The sequence below is a fragment of the Acartia tonsa genome, chromosome 1 (assembly GCF_053477335.1).
Source record: "Acartia tonsa isolate MP-2025a chromosome 1, ASM5347733v1, whole genome shotgun sequence".
Lineage (NCBI taxonomy): Eukaryota > Metazoa > Arthropoda > Copepoda > Calanoida > Acartiidae > Acartia > Acartia tonsa.
In genome coordinates, this window is record NC_137260.1 from 49,009,023 (window position 1) to 49,029,161 (window position 20,139).

At 28.5% G+C, this 20,139-nt stretch overlaps 1 protein-coding gene across 1 annotated transcript in view; it reads right to left on the bottom strand.

Annotated features, from left to right (window-relative positions):
* Positions 1-20,139, bottom strand: part of LOC145322673 (uncharacterized) — a 45,774-nt gene that overhangs the window by 17,901 nt on the left and 7,734 nt on the right. Inside the window, exon 2 of the mRNA XM_080164870.1 lies at positions 2,460-2,542. Coding sequence (XP_080020996.1) covers positions 2,460-2,542 — 83 coding nt within the window. The remainder of the gene's footprint in view (positions 1-2,459; positions 2,543-20,139) is intronic.

The window sequence follows — 20,139 nt, forward strand, 5'->3', positions numbered from 1 at the left end:
TCTATTACAAATGTCCTCTTTATTAACAATTACAGAAAGTTTATATTATGTAACATTACATTTTGTCTAAATAAAGCTAAAAAAAGTCTATTATAAAAATTTTATAAATGAGGAATACGTCTTTTTTAAAGGAACTACCTATATTTTGTCAGAAAGAGAGGGGGGACAATGGGCTGTTTATTACACTAGTCCCAAAAGTTTTATAATAACGTTTTTTTATTAATTAACTTGAGTGTTCAAACGTTACAATCACTAACATTAATTAATCTCCCTGATATTTGGTATTTAATCAATCGGACAAACATTAAAATAAACCCACAAAAAATACAAACTTTATGTAAGCTAAGTATACCATAATAAATATGTTGAACATACGACAGTAATATCTTTGATCTGAGAATATAGATAGATATCTAGGTACATTTTTCAATCCATATTGGTCTCCAAAGCCTGTCTACTTTCCTTTGGGTCCTGGGTTGCCAAAACATTACAATAAATATTTATTTTTATTTTAAAAATCTTATAAAGAAAAAAAATGAAACTTTCAAAACAATAATTCGATTATTCGAGAAAATCTAATAAAATTTCTTTTGATTTTTTCTAAGCTATGATTAAAAAAAATTCGGCAACCATGACTTTAAGGTATTTTTGTTCACACAACTGATCAAGCTTTATCCATTTGTCTTTAGACAAAGCTTTTTAAACAAGTACATAAATATTCATAGCTGCAAGATAAAAATAATTCTGATTGGACAATAAATAATTAAAACGTCAAAAAGAATGCAACGAAAATGTTATTTTTTTGTAGGAAAAATGGTTAGAAAATTGTAAATCAAAGTTGTTTAAGTAAACGTGAGTAAAATGTTCAATGTTTTAGATTAAGATCACATACAGATATTGTATAACTAAAATAGAGATATATCGAAAACTTTATCCAAGGATTAAAGGGTAGGTTAATAGCACTAGCATTGATCTTTTCTAGATATCTCATTTTGATATCCAATTCAAAGCTGGGACGTTTGAGAGCCCTCTTACTTGAAAGTTATTTATATTTTTAATTTTGCTCTTTTTAATAATTCATAGTTCCATTTAAAACTTCTTTTTAACCAAATTAACAAAATTTTAGTGAAGAAAATCCAATTTAAAAGTCCATTGACTTATCCCTGATAATATGGTTAAGGCCAAGAAAATTGAGAGGGGAGGAAGCTTAGACAATATGGAATATATGGAGAATTTAAGTAGAAATATCTTTTGTGGTTAAAATAGCCCACTTTTTTGTAACAATGTACCCTCCAGTAAGATTACTAAATAAAGCTTGAAAATTTATTGTTAGATATATCCTGGTAAACAGAGAATGACAAAAAATAAGCTACTTTACATTTTATATAACTGAGGAAGGTTTCATTAACAAAAATCATACAGAATGGTAGATCTTAAGAAATAAGACAATGAACGAAAAACTTATTTACATCTCCAATGATGATAAATATAATTACCCAATAGAATGGTTAAAACAATGATGGTTTTGAACCTACAAATCAAAATTCAATAAAAGTACCCAACGAATATTTGGGTACCAGTGTAATTTATAGTCCAATGTCCCCTCCCTCCCTCCCTCATTAAAGGCAGTAAAATTTGAAATTTTGCTGATCTTCTCATAACGTCAATTGTTGATTTTCTCCTTACTTTTCGAGGGGTTTATTCGCAATAAACCAAACGAAGCAAATTGTAAATTCTCTGATTTAATTCCTTCTAGCTTTTCCCGGAAGAATATTAAAAAGAATCGTAGAGAGATGAAGCTTACAGAATATATTTATATTTCTTTCACAAAATTGATAGATATTTCCGTTCCAATAGCTACAGATCTGTCTCAATTAGACCAGACTCTTTACAGACCAATACAACTTACAAACTGGTTATGGGTATAGAACAAGGATCAAAAGAGATAAGACAATGGGCGATAAATTGATGTACATCACAAATGATAAAAGATTACACATAAAATTACCCCTTCTGTAGATTGAAATTAGCAGAAATTAGTGGTTGAAATGTTTGAAAACTCAACTTAATAAACCAACCAATCAAAATTCAGTAAAAGTCCCCATAGTTGTTAAGCGAATAAGAAAACACTAGTGGGGATTAGCGTATTAAACAGCCCATTGTCCCTTCTCTCTCCGGGTAAAACAACTATGAACTTAAGAAATATAGAAATTCCTGCCACGAATGCAGATTTTATTAGATTTTTTAGTAAAAATGAAAAAAGTTTTAGATCCATTTCTTTTCGATCAAATTTTTAAAACTTTTAATTGAGATCTTTAAGATTTCCCTCCTATTTTTCATCTTTTACTTTATTATCTGCAAAAAGCAATACTACTCTATGAATAAGAATTAATGGGACATACAAACAATTGTTTAAAATTCTTGCCATTTTATTTTGTTTTGGAGTGCACTGTACATACCTGCATATGTTTTAGCCTTAGTCTTTCAGCTTCTTGAACACAAGGGGCTCGTTCACTTGGGGTCAGACTCTTCCATTTCTTACCTGAGAAAAAAGGTTTAATGAAATCATCTTAAATGATACATAACAATTGATATAGAATACATGGATATTGTGCAGAGAGATAATAGCATACCCAGATAAAATGTTTCTCTCAGCTGGCTTTCCCCCTCTTATGTTTTTACCCCATCCCTTCCCTTGACCCATATCTAAGAACTATTTTAACAACCTGAAAAAAACCTGTCACAAATTCAACGTATTCTATATCCATTTAAATAACAATACATTTGGACACAATAACCTTATTTTACCTAATATAACTTGTATATTACATATATATTTATGATTTACATTATTTCCACTGGGCAGCTCAAAGAACAGTTTTCCCTTGACGTTAACCATCTTGCTCTGTATTTGATTATTATTTTAGAAGAAGAACCTTAATTAACATCGTTCTCATTAATATCATACAAAAAATATCGGCTTATATTATATCAAATAGGTTTAAACAAAGACAGAAAAGAAAAAGATACAGAAGCTTTGAAGAGAAAGAAAGTCAAAAAGATAATAAGAATTTAAAAAATAATAATAGTGTAATAAAGGCCTTAAAAACTATTCATCTCCATACTGTTTTAGTAAGAAGAAGCCTAAACCAAATTCCTTTGAAATCTGCACAAAGTTTTGTTCTGAAGTTTGTTTAAACTTCTTAAACAAAAGTTGACTTTATGTGTGTTTACATATTTAATATTTTTTAATCGGATACAAAAATTTGTAATACACTTTATTTTTCCTGGGTCTTGGTTGGTTCAGTTAAAATTTAGCAATTTGATTTAAGTATAAATAAATCATGAAATGTGACATAAACGTTGGAGGTTATTAAATTTTAGCAATACATTTTTATAAATATCAAAACACTGTATTGTCAACTTCTTATTGTAGCTGAGGTACTGGAAAAAAGATTTCTTAGCACTTTCTTTTGCAATGTTCATTGAGACAGACTTGGAAAGATTTGGTTTAATTAATTTTAATTAATTACATTTTTCATTCCCTTCTCACTGCAGCAGGAATAAGGGTGTACAAACTTAAATTTTATAATAATTATTTGAGTGCTAAACATGATAATTTTTAGATGAAGTTTTCTTGGAAAGGGTAATTTTGGTTCTAAAACTTCAGAATCTTCTAATGGCAGTTAAAAATCAAAAATTAAATCATATTAAAACTTAAGTTAAAAATCTAGTGCTACATCTCCCTTCTACTTGAAAAAGAAAGAGTTATGGGAGATTTCTAAAAATTAAATTAGCAGATATGGTGGTGGAGAATTGGGTAGAAAAAATGCAGCCATAACTAAGATACAAACTAAATTATGAGAGTTCAACCATAGATCAAATATTATTAGATTTTTAAAAGTTTAATTATTTTTCAGTATGGCTTCGAAACTGATTAATAACCACTGGATTAGATCCGGTTCTACTGAAAAATCATGTATAGCATAGTATTACAGTTATTTTTTACGAATACTAAAATAAAATATTTAATAATAGTTTTGTTGGCCTGGGCCTTCGGCCACTCAGGTCTAACAAAACTGGTTTTCATTCTAATATCCGCGAAAAAGTTGCTTTAATACGATGAGATAAATAACTAATACAATGATTTTATTTTCTTTTTTAAACTTATTTATATGACAATTAAAAATTAAGGCAAATTTATACAATTTCTTCAAGTAAACGTGAGTATATGTTTCACGTAATTTTGTACACTTTAATCTGTCTAAGCCAATCTAAGTGGTATGTGGTTTATGAAATAGAATGCACATTATAAGTGTATATCAAATAGATATAAAAAATGAACATTATTTAAACATTGCAAAACTTAAATATACACATACAGATATCAAAACAGAATAAAGGGATAGATTAATGAAAGAAAAAATCCCCGCACCCCCCCTAAAAATTTCAATTCTTCTTTTATAGACACATATTTCTTTGCTTTTAGAGATAAGGTCTAATTATCTAATGATTTACCCCTGTTTTTGGCCAAGGCATTCTCATTACTCAATATAGTAATGTCGTGCATCTGCTAGGAATCATTTCAAACGTGTTTAGTTATGCCGCGATGATGGTCTGAGATTCGAACCTATCGCCTTCCAGTCGTCGATCGAATGCGCTACATGTTATATTACAGTCGCGAAAAACGCCGCAATGGTACAATATAAACTCTGCTCAGTCAAGCCAGTGTCGAATATGAACAAACCGGTACAGTATCCCTTTATGATATAGATGCACAAATAAAAATCATTTGCATAAATTGATTTTTGCATTTCAATGTAAAAGCTTATCTTTAAATTGTATATTTTTGCAACAAGAACGAAAAACATTCAAAGGGCCAATGCTAAAATTGAAAGCAAGAACATATGTCTATAAGGTTCTTAGTTTGTAGTAAACTTTAGCCATGTACACTTTAATTAAAGACTTATTGCACATAGTATCTTCAAATTTAATCCTAAGACCACTTCTAAAGTTTTAAGTGGTTTGCTCTAAAGTTGTCATCAGGGGCACTTCATTAATTTCAAATTTAATCACATATCCAATATTTGTTTATTGTAAAGGTAGGATAAAGTTCTTCTTGGGATTTTTATTGTTGTAGATAAAAATGGGTTATGAAAATAGTGAAGTGAAAATATATGATAAATAGAAGTTTTTTTTTAAATAACCCATTATATTTTAATTAGGTAATTTTCTATCTCTATAATAAAAAATTTATATCTTTTTTTTTACAGCTTTTATCTTTTCTTATTTCTGTTTTGAACTATTATAATAGTAGTAGCACGTTTGATCTCATTCAAACCCAAGTCCTGCACCTTGTAATTAATGCTCGCCAATTTACAACCGTTTTTACACCTTTTAGGTGTTTAAATTCACTTTGGGTTGAAACAGGTTTTAAATTACAGAGTAAGCAACTTAATTTGTCCGTCAGTCTGTCGGTCAAGCTACAAAAGACATTAGACATTTATATATTAAAATCAAAATCTTTTATTAATGATCTGTTTTGATTTTTCTACTTATGGATGTTGTCATCCTTGTTAAAGTTATTAATCGACCCAATGTGAATTTAAAGATGACCCCCTTCTCCCAAGTCCATTAATATTTTACACCAGGCTTTAACAAGTAGTTCAAGAAACTCAGAATGAACGGATATTAGACAAGGATGCATTCTTGCAGAACCAGCAATAGAAAAGAAAAATTTATTGGGGCAAGAGCATATAAAAATGTATTTGAATTTTTAAGATCGTCCATTTTAATTGCTAATTTTTTTCACTTAATAGTAAGTTAACTTAAGTAGAAAAACTAGGTGCTTTGCTTTGCCTTCAGCCACTAGTTTTAAATCCTCCCTGAAAAGTACAACCAATTTAAACCAGAATATTCCGGGAGCTTTGGCCTTCGACAACAAAAACATTATATTATATAATAGATTGAATTTTTTTTATCTTAAAGAAATTAGTGTACCTGAGAAATATAGAACACAATGTAAATTGTAATGGGGGAGGGGCTCTCTCTCCACCCTATAACCTGTTTAATTTAACAATGGGCACGAGTTTAACAAACAATGAAAGGGCTCTGAGAGGGGACTTAGCCTTTACAGATGATACTAGAGTTAATTTAGAACGTGTTTTAAAACGATTTTGTAAATAATTTAAAATCTATTTTGTTTTATTTGTTTTGTGATAAAAGTTTTTTAAAAAATTAATGCATTTAATATTTTGACTTTTTTATTAATTTTTTTATTTTTGTGACGTTCTAAACTAAGTTGTTTATTTAGAACAGTGAAGATTTACTGTAATTTTATTGTTTTAAAAATCTCTGAAACCAGTTTGTGAGCAACTGCTACCATTTCATCACCTGTAAAGCTCAAATTCAAATTTTAGCATTTAAATGAGAGATATAAAGAAAAAGAGATAGAGAGATAGATAGAGAGAGAGCGAGAAAGAGAGAGAGAGAGAGAGAGAGAGAGAGAGAGAGAGAGAGAGAGAGATAGAGATAGACAGAGAGAGAGATAGAGATAGAGAGAGAGAGAGAGAAAGAGAGAGAAATAGAGAGAGAGAGAGAGAGAGAGAGAGAGAGAGAGAGAGAGAGAGAGAGAGAGAGAAAGATAGAGAGAAAGATAGAGAGAAAAAAAAATAGAGAGTATAAGTGAGAAGTAAAGAAAGGAAGGTGGTACCATTGTTAATTTCCGCTACTGAAATGAGAAATTTTCTGGTTGTTAAAATATTATTTAGCAACAAGAGAAATAAGAAACATTACAAGATATTATTTAATTCAAATACCAAGTCTTAACTGCTAAATACATAGGACATACAAACATAGACATAAAGTAGCAACGCTACTTACAATATTGAAGGTTTACATAAAACTAAAAATATCAGTTACATAAATAATGTAGAATATGTTAGAATGCATAGAAACAGAAAAGTTTTGCATTCGTTTCACATATATGTAAAACCCATGGATATGTAGGGATAAGACATTGGCCGATATCCAAAATTACCCCTTCTGTAGATTTCAATTAGTGGTTGAAACGTTTGGACACTCAATCATAATTAACCAACCTATCAAAATTCAACCAAAGTTCCTAAAGAATAAGAATCTTTATTTTAAACTATCACTAGCGTAATAAACAGCCCAGTGTCCCCTCCCTCCCTGATACGCTTCACATATATGTAAAACTACACATTCTGATCAAAATTTAACTTCAACTTTTCCATAAATTTTTAGATGAATAGGCAAGTTTTTTAGTATAAGGTACTTAGCAATGGGACAATCTTTATGTTTAAATTTGCTGCATTTTTGTCATTATTGCCTAAAAAAAACTCTAATAAGATTCCTTGAATAATGAACATAATTATGTTCCTTTGCTTATAAATACTAAACATTTTTCATAATACAAAACTATTAAAATTAACACAAAGCTTTTAGATTTATGTTTAAATCAAATTAAACTAAGAACATTTACCATTTAAAAATTTGGATTATGGAAAGAAAACGAAGTAGCGGGATTCGTCGTATTTTCACAGTAGCTTTTCTCCTATTTCTAGCCCCTGCGGGGCCAATTTCCTAACCCTGCAGGGCAATCATTAAAATTTACCTAACCTAACCTAAAATAACCTATCAAAGGTTATTGTGAAAATACGACGAAACCCGCTACTACGTTTTCTTTCCTTGATCCAAACATTTTTTCTAGCTGCTGTATGACCAGCACCTGTCGTATATTGTTACAGATCAGAGATTAAACTGCGACTTCAGCAAAATTTCTTTTGACTTCAAAGGTTTTTTTCTCTAAATCTTTATTCATTGGTTGGATTACCATGCATATCATATCATACATATAGAATGCAGATTTGTAGAAGAGCAAAGCTTTATTATAATTATGAACCAACCGTCAATAGCATAATCTGTAACGGATAGCTCTTCCGCAAATTTATTTGAGATTTTTATAAAATTAACAAGTATGAAAATATCCACAAAAGCAAATCTCTAAGCATGATTCTGTTCGAGGACAAAATTGCGCTTTATGACTTAATTATACATCTAGATGATTGGAAAAGGTAGCATTTCTGTGATAATGCCTAAAAAGCCTTTCTGTTATTCGCTTTTAAAAAGGGTCTTATTAAGAGATGATTTGAAGCATTAACTTTTAGAAATTAAAACATTGGTATCAAAGATACTTTTAGATTTATTTTCATCTCAATTTCAATAATTATATACTAAATTTTTCTTTAACTTATATATTAATGACAGATCATTTTGTTTAGATTGCCTTATTCCTGAAAATGACTTCAAGTGCGAGAGACTTTTGTGGATGTGGCATATGTCAATAACACTTGCGTTTCAGCTTTTTAAATTTTAGAATATTGAATCCTTCTGTACTTAAATTGGTTTATTGGTTATAATACATATATTATTATATACATAAACTAGTAGCTACACACATAGAACATAGGTGCTCTGTTTGCGAAGATTGAAAAATAGCCTAAAACCACCCTGGGACCTATGTGAAGCTTCTCTAAAAAAAACTCAATTGGTTCAGAGCTTCAGAAAAAAACTTACTACTTTATAGAATAGCTAACAGTGACTGGGTTTTGTAATCCACTAATTTTGCTGCTGCCGAGCCTAAGTTTCTAGAATGTTTATTACGAAGTATTCAAATTAAATTACACTGATCAAAAACCAAATAGGTTAATTTAATTGAAACACTACACCTGAATAAATTCATCCTTGTTTTGAACCAATATTTGTCAATTTTAATATTGAGTTTATATTTATATTGGATGTGATTGAATTTGCATATTAAAATTTGCTGGTGTGCGTACTCAATAAATCACTATAGATTAATAGTCAGGTAGATTAAAACGGTTTGATAAAAAAAAAACATATTAAGACTTAAAATGGTTGGATAAAAAAGTTTTCATAACTTTTTAAAATTTGAAAAAATTTTACACAAAAATGCTCGTACTTAAAAAAAAATCAGCAGTTGTATGGAAAAAATTTACACAATTTTCAGCTGCAGCCTCTGTACACTGCAGCTATTTGAGGCATAGAGATAAAGATTCAACAACAGTCATCCTATCTTAAAAATTCATTGACGAAACTGCAATCCCCACTAAGTCAATAATCAAAATAAAAACAAATACTAAGATTTCTTCAATACATTTTCAATTAGTACGTTTTATTCTGTAAGAATATTCTTTGGCGTACTTTGTGTATTCATGAAACAAATTTTATGGCCTCTGAATATTTACATGTGTGTAAAATTATATTTACAGAATGCTTGAAAAAAAAATAAAAATGGATTAAACATTCTTTATAATTTCTTTCCTTAGAATTGATAGGTTCTTTAAAAAAATAAAAGGAAATATAATTAAAGAATCTAATGTGGGGGAAAAAATATCAATATTAATTTAAGGTTGTTAAAAAATCGTACAAGGTCTTACGATTGTTTTTAAACTTTTAGAACCCATTGTAACATAAAATATGAGGAAAAAACTTTGTTGTGTGGCCCTACTTAAAAAGCCGATTCTATTTCTTTGAGAAATCATTTTTGTTATAAATTAATAAAAAATAAAAAATATAACCTAGGGTTTAGGATAGATTAAATACCAAAGAATTAATTATTCAATTCTTAATATAAAATGCAGTTTAATTTATACAGCTATCCTCCTCGTTTTTCATTTACTTAAAATTTGTATGTTCTTGTTTCTCTATTTAAAGATATCAAGATATGCCCGAGTTTATCAGTTAAAGTTAATCTTTTTAAATTTATAAAATTGGTTTGGTACTTCGTGGGAGTTGAAAATATCAAAGAATTTAAATAAAAGTAAATTTCATAATAGTTTTATTCTGTATATAATCAGTGATTTTAGTTAAGCGTTTTATCTTACTCGTTCAAAGACTGTGGGTACTTTTACTGAACTTTGGCTAGTTCAAAACTAGTAGTGTCAACACATTTTCACCCATAATTATTTCTACAGAAGGGGTAATCTTGTTAATTATCATTGGGAATGCAGATCAATTTCATTGTCTTATCCCTTAAGATCCCTGTTAATGTTTGAATTTTGTCATAGTGGATTATTTAAATGGTAAGAGAGAAAGGGTATCTAAGATGGTAGCCCCTGGATTAATGTTTAATATTGTGTGTCTCCAAGACACATTATAAAACAAATGAGCTCCCATTTTCCTCCAGTTGGCAAGGGAGGGATGGGGGGAGGGTGGGGCATATAACCCCCCCCCCCTCCCGACTGGGTGAGGGCGAGACTGGGCAAGATCTTTATCATAACAGCTTCAATTTGTAAGTATAATGGAAGCTATAAAAGACCAGAGCTCAGCTTACACTTTTATATTATATCTTAAACAATTTCCATACAAACTCTATAAGTAAACTACTATCTAAATTTTTCATAAAAATAAAAGTATATTGGGCATATGAGAAGCGACTAGAAAAATAGTTGAATATTAAACTAAATAATTATCAAGCAAAATTAGCTTGAGTTAATAAAGTATTATGTATATTTTGGCCAATAACAAATATAATACTTAATGCTATAAAGATATTATTTCTTTATTCTAATAAAAGATATAAAATATTATATATATTAATTGTTATTACAAAGTAAATGAGTGATGATAAAGAGGTATAATTTTTACAAGCACCCAATAACAATGGAAATTGTTCACTGGTTTGAATATTGTGTAGAAAGACCGTAGTGTAACAGGGATCAAAAGGGATAAAACAATGGCCAATAAATTGATGTACATTCCAAATCAAAATACAAAAAAATATTCCTTCTGTAGATTGAAATTAGTGGTTGAAACGTTTGAACAGTCAACTTAGTTAACCAACCAATCAAAATTTACTAACAGTCCCCAAAGTTATCAACCCAACGAATAAGAAAACGTCAATATAAAACTTTGGAAACTAGTGTAATATACCGTCTATTGTTCCCTGTCTTTCTGGTAGTGTTATTATACATGATTAGGTTTTTTCTCTTATATAGAATCATACCATTATAACAAGATGTCCGTACATAAGTTTCTATTTCTAACTAAAACAGGATTTGTCAGTTAGTGCTTTGCTGCACTACATTTTAATTAAGTGTCCTTACTTTAAAAGTTTTTCCTTCTTACAAATAAAATTGGCTTTAATTATAGTTTTATGAATGCAAAAAGAACCATACAATTCTAAATATATTACATCTATAATACAAATCCTTATACTAAAGTAACAGGATGTTTGTCTGTGTGTCTGTAAGAACTATTTTTAAGAAGCTTAAGATCTTGGAAAATGCTAGTGCGAATTGATTAAATTTTTCTTTTTTAGGGAAGATTTAAAATTGTTTCGGGTCGTTTGGGGCTTCTGACGAGAAGCAACTAGTTTTGGTGAAAGAAATAAAAAGAAAAAAGCTTAAAAGTTCAAATTTCTAAAGTCATCAGATAATTATAGTAAAACATGATTTATCCTGTTGTTATACAACATATGATTCATAATGTACTTTTAGATATGAGAATTGATTAGTTTTTCACATGTTATTATTAAATTTTATGGCAATGATATTGAAAATATTAATACATTTCCCAAACTTAGCCCTGCGGGCATCCGCGTATATTTAACATCATATTATTTAATTCTAAATCGATTTTCATTTGAATACTTTATTAGACGGAAGTTCTTTTGTTCTTGTGTTCTTGTGTAACTTATGATCTCTATAACAACTGGAATAAAAAGATTATACTTTTTGAGAAGCGTTACTTATATCCTTTTACTAAATGTATGTATTTAATTTACCAATGGCATTTATAACTGGAAATCTTAAATTCTTAAGTTTTTAATTTTATTTTATTTAAATATGTATATTATAAATATTATAAAGAAATATATAAAGAAAGTATCGTGTTGCATAAAAAATAATGATTATCTATTATTTTCATCATTTCATTTTTACACGCATTAATTTTTACTTTATTTTAAACATTTTAGGAAATTTTATAAATGAACTAAATGTTTTTATTTTTCTTATTATTGGATATTTTTTCCATTATAAACTATTTTTGATATCTTTTTTAAAGATTTAAATTAAACAATTTAGAATCTTAATGCCACCTAGGCCATCCTTGTTACCTTCCCTATATGATGCCCAACCTTAAAACCCCAAAGTGCTCCAATTTAAACAGCCCAAACCCCCATTTCTTCCCCATTAATATGAAGGCATCATATGTAGCGCAATCTCTTATTGGTAGATCAAGACCTTTCCCACCCCCTTTCGATCTGCTCCCCCCTCAGTCCCCCGGTAGCGAATCGCTCCCCTTTTTGCAAGCGTAGGAGTGAAATTGCCGCCGGCACTCAACCAATAGTCGTGCTCTCTCATCAGAGGTCAAGTATTGCGCTAATATTACATACATACATATATACGTTAGAGGGTTTCAAAGTTTACAAGGAAAAATGCTTAAAATAAGCATAATTCAATTGAAAATAAGATAAAAATTTGTTGTTATGCTGTAAAATATCAAAATGTTAAAAGAATAGTTTATAATTAATTAAAAAAAGAAATTGTTTATCAATTCGGATTGGCTAATTGGTTCAAGTACTTTTCGACATAAAGTTCAAAGGTAATTTTGTTAGTTTTCTTTACAATTTAGCTTTTTAATATAAGAGGTTAATATGATAGGCAATGCAACAACGTAATTAGTTGAAATTTTAAAATTCATGATTTTGAAACACTCTAAAATACATCTGCTAGATGCCGCTAAAATAACATACCCACACACCCAAGCGCGCAAACGCGCAAAACATGAACATGTAGGCCGTGCACGCACGCATGATACCATTGATTTTAGAAACATGCATTTTTAAACCCCTCTCCTTGCTTCTATAATTTTTTTTGCAAAGCTTTAAAGATATAAAAATAGGTATATTTCAGGGATAGGGGCATTGCTGATTACTGTAAAATTTGTTAAGAAAAAAAAGGTCCAGTGAATGACTGTTTGTTTAAAATATTCACATATAATTATAAAACAATAATATTTACTTAATAAGAAATTAGGAGATACGGAAAGTGCCATGTGTGACGTCATAAAAATGCGTCTATAAAGGAAGGATGAGAGGAGAAGTGGGAATAGAAACCCCTTAAAAAGAGATAGATTTAGACGTAGTTTTATGACGTCACGTATGACACTTTCTATATCTCCTAGAAATTTATATTGGTTTTCAAATTTAATCTGAATATTATTTTTAAAAGAATTAAACTTTTTAAAACTCCTTTATCCAAGGAATAACTGCATAATGGAGAAAAAGATGAAGGTATAGAAAAAAAGAGAAAGAGAGAGTGGGAAAAGAACAATGAGTAATAAAAAATAAATTACGTTTTTAGCACAATAACATCGGTGGCTGTATGTGTATGTATGTGGTAGTATGAAATAACATTTACATATATTGATTTAGAGGAATATGTACAATCTGATTCCTACAAGAAAAACTTAAAATCTTGAGTTAAATCTAGTGTTGAATATGAATTGGTGAGCCCTTGTATTTTTAAGCAATTTTCCTTAGTATAATTATTTTAAATATTTTTGATCGTAATAAAATAACCAAAACATATCTAATCAATATATATAAAAACGTATTAAATCATTCTATTTATTACAAATTTCTGATAACAAGAAATATCACATATCTCCAAATAAACTCATTAAATTAAGCCTATTTCTTACACCATTAAACATTAAGCTTCGCGCGGGGTATGAAAACTAATTTCCATGGGAAGATTGAGGATAATTTGTTCAAAAAAGCTTAATAAATGTTGTTGAAATTAATGATAATAATAAATGAATGGGATCATTGTATCCTCCATCAATTATAATATAATTACTCTCTGTACCTTCTTGCAGTATAGTAATTGTGTTAGGTGATCGTTTTTCACCAATTCTTCTGTTCTTTTTCTCCCTTCCTTCCTTTTATGATCTTCTTTCTGTTTCTTTCCACCTTTCTTTCTTTTTTTACTCTATTTTTACTTTCTTATCTTTTCATTTTGATTATCTTATTTGTCCAAAAGTAAAAAGATGTAACTAGACAAAGTGTCTTAAAATCAGCCATGTGACGTCATAAAATGAGGGAGATGAGAGAGAAAATCCCTAAAAAAGAGAAGGATACTCCATCATTTTTATGACGTCACATGGCGAACACAGTAATAGTGTCTGACTGATTATGACGTAACAAAAAAAAATCAGCCAATGAGAGGCCGTTATTGACCAATAGTAAAATTTATAGTGGAATCTCATTGGCTAATTTTTTTTGTTACGTCATAATAAGTCAGACACTATTACTGTGTTCTCACATGGCTGATTTTTGAGACACTTTGTCCAGTTACTCAAAAGATCAATGATGAAATCAAAATAATAAACAAACCCATTCAATTTAATATTTTTAATATGAAATTCATGAGCGCAATTAGTTCACATAGTAATAAGCAAGGAATCTAAATGACTATGAATTACCCAAAGGTTAAAGATCAGAAAATAAGTATTTTTAGCTTTATTGAAATAATATGGTAATTTTTTGGTACACTGCTAAATGTTCTTGAACCAAGTTCAACATCTAAAACTTAGAATCAGACGTGGTTTTTAGAAAAATTGTATGTATTGAGAAAGACGATTTTTAACTACACTTGATGTTCATCGACTTAATGAATCTATCTCATTCTTAAAGGAGATTATTTTGACAAAAAGGGGAGGTATTGATATCTTTTTTATTAGAAGTGCAGTTACTTTATAATCAAGGTATGCCTGAAAGCCAAACTGCTGTAAGTTGTCTTAATTTGGAACGTTTTTAGAATTCTAAAAGAACATAGCTAGCGTCGAATTGAATTTTCTGCAGAATTTAAATATCATATTCAGTGCTTTGTATACAACCATGCAGTGGTTAGAGCAAGTGGGGAATTACATCTTAGCTTTAAAAAGAGACTTTTTCACTGTAAAGGACATCCATACTTTATACTTTACATTGCTACGCTACTTGGATAAAATCGTCCTTGATAAAATTGCACCACCAACAATTAATAAATTGATTGAGTCCTTTGATGTAGATTATTTTATGTTTAACAATTAAAATCTCATTCCATTTTTATCAATCAATATTTTCATTCATTCTTGCAATATTCTCATACTTAAGTGTTGCTAAAAAGGATAATTATGTACATCAGTGGCGCAGCAAGAACAATGTGAATAGAGAAAAGTAAGAAAGATATAATATCAAAACTTAATTTAAAGGCAATAAGTTTGAATGAACTAAGGAAATTATGAAATACTTGAAATGTATGTCAAACTATTTAATTCATTTCCTCTCTCTCTCTCTCCCCCTCTCTCTCTCTCACTCTCACACACCAACTGGCCGGCTTCATGCTTTAATATAAAAACAATATATTACCTATACGATTACGATATACTAATTTAGAAAAACAAATATTTAAAGAAAAATTTATTTGAAAATATTTTTGTAAAACTTAGTTTAAATTCTAAAATTAATCTTAAAATAACAGCTATAGTTCTGAAAAATTTCAAATTTCAATCAACTTTTGCTCATCAAAAAATTTGCTAGTACATTAAGTTTGCTACGACATTCGAGTTGCGTGTGTATCTTTTACAGTAAAGCTACTCTATAACTATTTATTTTTGTCCGTTCGTTTATCCAATTGTTACTAAAAAAAAATTGCTACTTTCCCCTTTTATTAAAGCTGCGTTTGGTCATAATTGGTCTTGTTTTGTGTATGTATATTTTCAAATTACATACATTTATAAAAATAATGATAACAATAAATAAGAACTTAATTTAATAGTTAACTTTTGCTGTATATCATTTTAATGTGTAATTGTGTTAGTTTTAGCTGTTCTATATCTATAATCTATATGTATATGCAAAAGTTTCTGCAAAAAAGACGCAAAATTGCAATAAAATTGAGATATTCAATTCTGTATATGTATAATTATAAAAATGAAAAAGTATAAACGAAACAATTAAAAAGAACTTTAGTAACACAACTTCTCTACAGGTAGAATATATTAAATGAAAAAAAAACAGTTTTTTTTTCTGATTTCGAAAAATGAAAATATTAATTGCTTGATATTACTTTTTAAAAATTTTATTCTATGTTTTTATGATAATACCAAAATTTACTTTTTTAGTCCTTTTTATAATTCAACTTTTGTTAAAAACATTTGTGAATTACAAATAACATTGAAATTTAATAAAAATTTTAGGAAGCTTAATTTGAAAAATATTGTTCAAGGATAATTTAGAATTGAATTATATATCTTCACTAAGATAATTTATTTTTATAGTGCATAATTTTAATTATCCATTCTTTTAATAACGAGAATTTTATAATTTATAATATCTTTCTTGAAAACATTAAGATTTAATTAAAATTGATTTGTGATTCTCAAAATTATTTCAAAATCTATGGTTTAAAAACAAAAGAGATGTACAAAAGAGATAAAGAACAAATTTTAAAAATCTTAATAATTTATATAAAATTAAAATTTGTTTATGCTTTTTTTTATGGTTAGGTTAAAGTAAGGGTTAGCAGAAACGTATGATTAAAAAAACTCCAAGGAGGGATTTAAAAGTTCAATAGTCTATTGATACTGGAGATTATATTTATTCAAACTTGTGAAACCTTTAGAATTAATTCAACTTACCTAAAAAAAAGAATAATCATAAGTTTTTTTACAAATATATTTTTCTTCCATATTTTCTAAAACAAAAGATATTTGAGTTTTAAGACATTATGGAGACCAAGTACTACCTTTCCTAAAGGTTAGGGAATAAAAAGTATTGATGAACTTTTCTATTTCATATTTTATTATCAAAGTCCAACCTTCCCTCCTTCATTTTAAAAACTTTTACCTAATATTTTTGAAACATTAAATTATATGGCAGGTATTAACATATAAACTATTTATTTTCCTGCTTTTAGGTAAAAAGTATAGATAAGAGCAATATTTGTGGAATGTTTTCCAATAGTTTAGTACGCATAACTGTCAACCTCAACATATTGGTCCGCTCCACGTATAATACTCATATAATGCGCCCATGAAAAAAGCTTCTTTTCTTGAAGAAATTCACCAACATATTTTTTAGTCTACCTATACTAGTAAAACTCAAAAAAAGCTAATATCGTCTCATGAAAAACACACCATTTAATAACCAATTTTAGGTTTTAAAAATCTTCAAGGAAAATAGTGCTCAAAATAAATCGAATCATATGATTTGGTGATTCAAATAGCATACTAAATAAAATCATTAACAGCTATTAGTTCCCTTAAGATTTCACTGCCAAAAGACCCGTCGCAATAAAAAGTAACTGCGTTTTTGAGTAGATTTATATTTGTGTTTTTTGTCTAGTCAAGGTAATGGATAATAAGCTGCAGACATATGCCATAAAACTAAAAACAAAATATACACAAATAGAATTGTTTCTGGAGTATATTTACTCCATAAAGTAACAGAAGGTTTTCGGTAAGAGGTAAATATCAATAATATGTGGAATCTTTTAATGAGAAACTTCTGGGGAAAAAATAATGATGCAATTATTTTTCAGGGAAGTATATAAAATTTCAATGAATCTGAATAAAGAAATTTCTTCTTGTTTTAATATTTTAGTTGGAAATAATATAAAAGCATTCACAAAAAACAGAAAATTAAACTTTTCAAATACGAATTATCTTCCATTTATCCATCTAAAATCCGTGTATTTTATGTATATGACAACCAAAAATGTCTCAAATGTACATTTACCTTAATTCATAGATATGTCAAATTTCCTATTCATAATTTCAAATAACTAAATTTGTGTCAATTTGTAGCTTACTTTGTCTACAAGAGTTAGGCTTGATATGATTAGTAATTACAATTAAAACTTCAATGTTTAAAAGTTTACACATTGAATTGTAATAGAATGTAGATGCTTTAGTTAGAACATATTTTTTTTATAAAAATTGTGGAACCTAGTAATAGTGTCGGACTGATTATGACGTAAGAAAAAAAATTAGCCAATGAGAGGCAAATATTGACCAATGGTAAAACTTATAGTGGCCTCTCATTGGCTAATTTTTTTCTTACGTCATAATTAGTCCGACACTATTACTAGGTTCAAAATTGTGCTATAAATTGCAAATCTTAAAAGCAAATTTTACGTATTTATCATTTTTGGATTATTTTTTTTTACAAGACTTAAAACCATTAAAAGTTACTATATCGGTCTGCTATACGCCTCATGCCTTCAAGGGAAAATAATGTGTGAAGCTCTGAGAAATCGGACACGCTTCCCTGGAAAATGTGTAGCACTCTGAGAAAATGGACACGCTTCTCTGCAGTTTTGGGAACATTTTTACACACTTCGTAAGCACACACACACACACACACACACATACACACTTGTACATTAAAATCACATTATTGGTATAATTATAGAGTCAAATTAAGTTTTAATATAGTTAGACAAATAGACAAATCACGACACTTTAAATTTGGAAACCAACTAAAAAAAGTAGTTAATCAACGATTTTTTTATATTTTCTACATTTTTTAATCTACTTAATCAGATATCTTAAGATATGGGATAAAATATATCAGAATATGATAATCAAAATTAATGTTTATTAGAATTCATTGTTGAAAAGTCTTGACACTTTTAATTTGTATAACCATATATCTTGTATAATTTTTGCAAGTTTACGAATGACAGGACGAGTTTACTAACTTTAGTAGGATTGACAAAACAATGCCCCCCTCCCAATTCCTGATTTTCAGTAGTAATGCAATATATTCAAAGACAACCTACTTATTTCATCCTTAAAATATGATATTATATTTTTTTTTTGAAATAGCTACCATACTATTAATCTATGTAATCATTGATCCTTGTTCTATTCTTCCAAATCTTTGCCTATTGAAGAGATGTTGTAAAGTTTTGATGTCTTATTAAAAGTTTTCTAATATTCTCTCACCTAATATCTCAAAATGACTTTAGGAGTAGCTATGTTCTTGTAAAACCGTCAATATTATCAATATACAATTATAGCAAGAAATTTTGTTACCAAACTTTGAAATTCACATTAAACCGAATTAAATTGCGGATTTATGCTTCAAATCATATTATTTGTTTAGTCTGTAATATGCAAATTTTGCAATGATCCCAAAACTAAAATTTAACGGTTTTGTATGCTATACTATTAAGTATGCAGTGGCATTTGCATACTGCATACTTATAGGTTTGATGGACAGATTAATTAAGATGAAAATCACAAATTTTATCACAAAAAGTAAATTCGGAAAAAGCAATCAAATGTTAAAAAAACCTTTAAAATTAAATAATCAAAAAATTAATGATTGTATATCTACTGGAATATTTAGTTGATAGACTTATAACATTATATTTTTGACTATCTCTGTTTTAGAAAATATCTCAGAAATTATTCATATATGATTGTATATAAGCTTAATTTTTAGTATATGTATAAAATTTCATACAGAAAAAGTTTACAACGCCAAAAAAGTTAGCTCCTTAATTTTATATTCACAAAAGCAAGGCAAATATTCATTTAAATAATTTACAATACCTTCATTATTCATAATTGTATTAGAAAAAAGGAAGAATTTCACAAATATAAATTTGAAGGGAAATTTAAATTTCTTTCGTTGCCCTCTCCATGTTTCTACATTTGTAGTATGCATTAGGAAAATTAAAGAAACTAATTTACTTCATAGTTTCACATACACACAAACAAATTTAAATATTAAACTCTAAAAAAAGTCCAACAATTTTGTCATACCTATTATAATCAGGCAGTTTTAAATATGAAGATAGGTGTTCAGGCTTTTAAGATATTGTTCACAGAAACGTAAATGAAAATGCCTTGTAAACTTGAGGGATTTTAAGATTGATTTTTAAGAGTGCCACCACCCTTGAACCACAACGGAAGGAATAAAAACAAATATTTCCCATGCAAAATAGCTGAGGGGTAGGGGATAAGGTAGAGCTAGAGTGCAAAAATTAATTTTGCTAAATGAGTTGTTTTGAGGGTCAGGTAGCTTTAACTTAT